Below are 5,378 nucleotides of genomic sequence, written 5' to 3'. Positions count from 1 at the left end.
TGTACTCAACTAATGTGGATGAAACAAATGTTGACTGATTATGGAATTGACACTCACTCGTTTACTGCTCATTGTGACAACAAAAGTGCAATCAACATCTCTAAGAATCCAGTACAACATTCATGAAAAAAGCATATAGAGATAAGACATCATTTCCTCAGAGAGCAAGTGGAGAAAGGGAGTCTTCTGATTGAGTATGTACCCACTGAACATCAATTAGCTGATATATTTACTAAACCACTTGACATGAATAGATTTACCTGTTTGCAAAAATCTCTCGGTATTGCAAATTTTTTATTTTGATCACTAATTGAGTTTGTTCTGAAGTGTTTAAAGTGAAACAGTGTTGAAAGGGCGGTCAGTGGTACCTCACAAAGTGGTCAGGTGCACTTCAGATATTGGTAATACGAAAATCCCCTGGTACTCCTCTGTCAGCATACACTCAGTAAAAAGTGAGTGAATGTTGGTACTATGTTCCAACTACGCATTAAAAAAAAAGGCTGATATGAGTAGATTATTAAAATCGCTCGGGTTTAAGTTAAACCATATACAGTCCATTCGACGGTCTAAGATCAGATGATACTCATTCATCATACTCCGCTGTAAGTTGACACTTTACAAGAGTATATCTCAGTGAGATAGGCTGGACTTAAGTAGTGAAACAGTATGATTGGACTTAACATCCTAGAAGTTCAGGCGGATTAGTTACGAGAAATATGTATTCCTGTTGGGTGAAGTAAGCACTGGACGAAGAGTGAGGTGTCATTGACTCAACTGGATACACTGCGAACCGAGGTACGAAAGAATAAACTTCTTTGGTGTTAAAATCGTAATTTTATCGCGTAACGGATTTCTGTTTTAAATGTTTTTAAACGTTATTTCTCGAAATGATTGATGTGAGTGGTTGAGTAAATTTTCGGTTATAGGGAAGTGGGATCCGAAAAATCAGAGATTTCCCAAACAAACCCATTGCCCCACAATAAAAAGAAGTGTTTCTCTCTCTATCCCTGCGAAGTTCTGAAGCTGAAAAAACCCTAAAATCTGGGAGACTGATTCGCAAGAGGAGTGTGAGGTTCAACAGAGAGTAACGAAGAGAGAGTAAAATCCCTAGATTCAGTCTCAACATGGATCCAAAAGAAAAGAGAGAAGAAACAGGTGAGGATCGTCACCTAGAATCAGAGGAAGGTTCATCTGGAGAAGGAAAATCGAGTGAACCCAGGAAAGAAGAATCTTCGAACTCGTTTGTGAGTGCTGAAGAAGATCCAGAAGAAAACCCATCAGAAGAATCTCGCAAAAATCCGAGGGAGAGTCTACGGACTAGCAAGAAAGATACAGTGGGTGATGAAATCCAAGAACTCGAAAGCCCAGAGGAGAAGATCCAAGAAACAGACGCGAAGATCCCAGAAGAACCGCAGGAAGGAAACCCTAGGATCGAAGATGAGTGCAAGGAAACTGAGGATCTACAAACCTCTCTGCCTCCAGAACAAGTTGATACGGGTAAACTTGATGAACTCTTTACTTACTCTACTAGAGATATAGAGGAAAGTTCGGATAGTGAGCTTAGGTTGATAAGAAAAAGAACAAGAAGGCGTGTAGATTTTGATAAGGATGTGAGTGTTGAGCATGTAGAATCTGGGAAGGATGTGGGTGATACATCCAAACAGATGGAGGAACTGCCCTCAGTTCAATTAGGGCAGGAGAAATCTAAGGATGCTGAAATCGAAGTGGTTGCGGACTCAACAACAGAGACAGAAGTGCTGAAATCAAAAGAGGATGATGAACTGAAGTGGACTCACGTGCACAAAAGGTTGAAAGCAAGAAACCTAAGGCAAAGATCGCTGAGAAAAAGGGCAAGAGTTCTGACTCTCGAGTGATAGCTGAACAGAGAGCACGGACCAGATCTCAGGTGGCTGCAAAACCAGTGGTGACTGCAAAAAATCCTCCTAAAAAGGTTCAAAGGAAGACAAAATCACAACCTGCCTTGGTGATTACTGAGCAAAAGACCCCTAAGAAACCTGAGAAGAGGAAGGCTGAACCAATAAAAGATATGCCCCGGGCAAAATCTTCAAAGATTTCTAAGGAATATCAAAAGGAGAAGATGAAGGGGAAAAGAAAACTTCAGGAAGAAAGTGAGATCCCCAGTTCCCCTTCTGGGTCAGAAGATGAGGAATTAATGGCAAGCCTGTGCATGTCTCATCACTTTGTTGATGAAAAATCTGAACAAAGGTTCAGTGACATGAAGAATCTCAACACGATTGTGGAGAGAAATATGAATGTCAGCAACCTCAAGGAGCAAGGGATATGGGACATCCTGGAACGTCTAAGTCTAGAAGAAACAGTCACCTATGCATGTCCACACAGCAAAATTCTGATCAAAGAATTTTATGCAAACATCACTAAGATGATTGTGAAGGCAGGAGATCCAATGTACCATAGGGTGTACATAAGAGGGAAGATACTGCATTTTTCTCTAGCAGTAAGCAACAAGTTTTTGGGCTTGAAGAACACAGTTATGACTACCATGGACGAGCTGGACAGGGAGATTGACCAGAAAGAGCTGGAGATAGCTCTCACTAACACTTTTGATGAAAAGAGGAAAGGAGAAATAACTCCAGTAGAGCTGAACTTCGAGGCTTCAATACTGTTCAAAATAGCCAGATCTAACTGGTTACCAACCCAGCGATCAAGTCTGATTCACAAGAGGCTAGCAGTACTCATCTACTGTGTAAAGAAAGGGATCAAGATCAACTATGGAAACATGATCTTCGATCATATTCTGGAGAGAGCACTGAACTTCAGAGCAAGGTTCAGACTACCTTATCCCTGCTTAATTCAAAGCATCCTCACTAAGCAGTGCCCAGAACTCATTGATCCAAAGCAGAACACCGAGGTGATTCAAAAACCTCTGGTGGTTGAGTTAAGAATCAAAAGGAAGAAGGGAAAAGGAAAGAAGGAATACAAGAAGATGCTGGAGACTCTCAAGGATGCAGAGAAAGCACTGATAAAGATGGAGCTCGGACTAAGGAAGCAGGCAACACACTGTCAGAAAATTCGTGCAACAGTCCACGAATACATCGAAGCAACCCTGAGTAATGTGTTCATTATTCGATCAGGTACTCCTCAACTTGATAATCTTGTTTGTTGATTATTTCATCCGTGCCCACAGGGGGAGAACTTGAGGAAGCAGAAGGAGGTTTCGACTCAGAAAAAGAAGACTCGAAGGAGGAGGATGAAGAACAGGATTCTGAGATGCCTAAGCTGACTCCTAAGAAGGTGGAGACATCAAAGAAGTCAGGAACGAGCAGGAAGATTAGGAGAGCCAGGAGTCCTTCCGATGTCTCATCCCTTCGTTTCTAACGTTTTATTGATGATCTGAACCTCTATGCTCTTGATGATTCTATGTGGTGAACTGAAGTCTTCTGTTAGTTTTTGGTAACCGGGTGTTTTGATGACTCTATGTGTTTCGCGTGATGACTCTGTTTTTGGTTAGCTTGATTTGAACTTTGATGAGATCAGTTGAAGGATTTGTGTTTGTGTGCATGATCTGAAACAACCAAAAAGGGGGAGATTGTTAGTGCAAGTATTTGCACGTGTTGTTTTGGTTGTTAAAAGGTTTTTGCAGGTTCAACAACTTATGAGAGATTTCAGGAGAAGATTCCGGCGAAGATAGCACTCGAACAAATCTGAGGTGCAACTGACGAGATTCAGATAGAGTCAAAGACCGAAGAGATAAAGTCTAAGGCTGAAGAGATAGAGTCAATAACAAGAGATAAGGCGAGATCCTGAAGATAGACACGAAATCAGCAAGAATCAAGGTGAAGTCTATCAAATCAATTCGTGAAGATCTGAGGCAAACTGGAGGAGCTTATATAAGGGAGACAAGATGCATATCAAGCAAGACAGAGAGCATGAGCATAACTTCTTAGTCTATTTCATTAAGTGAGTGTGTTCTCATTATTTGGTGAGTGCGAGTCTGAGAGGGAGACCGATTGGGCAAATCTCTTTTCTCTGGTGAGTGATTTATGTTGTGAGGTTTTTTGATCAGTAGAATTTATTGTGAGAGGGGAAGAAACTCAGGGGAAGTTTCGGGTGTGTGTAGTAAGTACGATTCTTACAACAAAAAGTGAGTTGTACTTGACTATCTTTCTCAAGTGAATAGAACTGATTAGTTTTCCGCATTACTCTTTGAGTGTTCAACTTTTTCAGAGGTAATTAAATTAAACATCAATATATGTAAAAATTGAATAAATCAAAGCATCGTCGAAAAGTGAGATAGACAATAAATCTCTTGGGTGACCTCGTCTTGGGTTGTTAAAGCAACATAAATACATATCCAACCCCAACATTCATATAGAGATTGTTACAGTATTGATAACATATATATATTAATATATTTTTTGTTGGTTTAGTGCTCTATGATGTACTGATTATGAGCTTTGTTCAGATACATTCGATGTATTGATACTTTCTATATGTTTTTTTATGAGAGTATTTTGTTCATTACATGTTCCTGCATGCTAGATCTGTTATGAAATCCATGTATCATTATGAATGATACTAAACTCCCTAGTCTTGTGTCATTATGGGAATAACGACATAATAAGACTAGTATGATGTGTGATTGATGATCACATAGATGATCATAGGTATTGGATACGATCACAATCATAGGTATTCGTTGCAGAACGGAATACTGGACTGACCCGCATGAGATTGTCACATGGACTAGCGTCATGACTTGAATCTCATACGACGATTCCATGATTGGATCCTAAGACCTGAGATATCTACAGAATCCAACATGAGGAGTTGCGTGCTGTGATTACGTCAAACGTCCTGCGTAAAAGGAGGACTATAAAGGCGTGTATCAGGTACGAAACGAATCATGTACTGGATTGTAGATAGTCAAGACGGGATTTGTACCTCTCGTAAAAGAGAGAGATATCGCTGGACCCCTCGTGTGAGCAAGACTGTAGAAATGTGTGGCCGCACTATAGACGAACGTCGTCTATTTCAGACAGTCGAACTCAGTGAACGAGAAAGCAGTCGAATCAGATAAGGTGGCTTGTCCATGCCTTATGTTCGACATATCATATCGCGATACAAAAGGATCAGAATCCTAATGGGATTAGGAATCCTATTATGTATAGGAATCCTAATGAGATTAGAATTCTATTACATCTAGGAAACCTAATGAGATTAGAAATCTAATAGGTTTAGGAAACCTAATTAGATTAGGATTCCTGGTAATCTATTCCTTGTTAAATTAGGATTTTGGAAAGTCTATATAAGGAGAATGTCTTCTAGGGTTTTAGAAAAAAAAAAGAGAAGAAAAAGGAGAAGAAAAAAAAAGAGAAGAAAAAGGAGAAGAAAAAAAA

The 5,378-nt window shown here is 39.9% G+C and overlaps 1 protein-coding gene across 1 annotated transcript; it reads left to right on the top strand.

The window, feature by feature from the left end:
- Positions 1 to 1,124: 1,124 nt before the first annotated feature.
- Positions 1,125 to 3,357, top strand: LOC104827518. Its single transcript, XM_010560697.1, has 3 exons — positions 1,125 to 1,754; positions 1,808 to 3,113; positions 3,167 to 3,357. Exons 1-3 carry the CDS (start codon positions 1,125 to 1,127, stop codon positions 3,355 to 3,357), a joined length of 2,127 nt encoding a protein of 708 aa, XP_010558999.1.
- Positions 3,358 to 5,378: the final 2,021 nt, after the last annotated feature.

Source organism: Tarenaya hassleriana, unplaced genomic scaffold (genome assembly GCF_000463585.1).
Source record: "Tarenaya hassleriana unplaced genomic scaffold, ASM46358v1 Cleome50, whole genome shotgun sequence".
NCBI lineage: Eukaryota > Viridiplantae > Streptophyta > Magnoliopsida > Brassicales > Cleomaceae > Tarenaya > Tarenaya hassleriana.
The sequence above is the reverse complement of the archived record's forward strand: the minus strand, read 5'-3'. Positions and strand labels throughout refer to the sequence as shown.

Bases quoted from the DNA above. Each gene is read 5' to 3' on its own strand.
- LOC104827518 (XM_010560697.1), top strand. From the start codon at position 1,125: ATGGATCCAAAAGAAAAGAGAGAAGAAACAGGTGAGGATCGTCACCTA. The intron at 1,755-1,807 runs GTGCTGAAATCA...CGTGCACAAAAG, and splicing joins ACTCAACAACAGAGACAGAA to GTTGAAAGCAAGAAACCTAA. The intron at 3,114-3,166 runs GTACTCCTCAAC...CCGTGCCCACAG, and splicing joins TGTGTTCATTATTCGATCAG to GGGGAGAACTTGAGGAAGCA.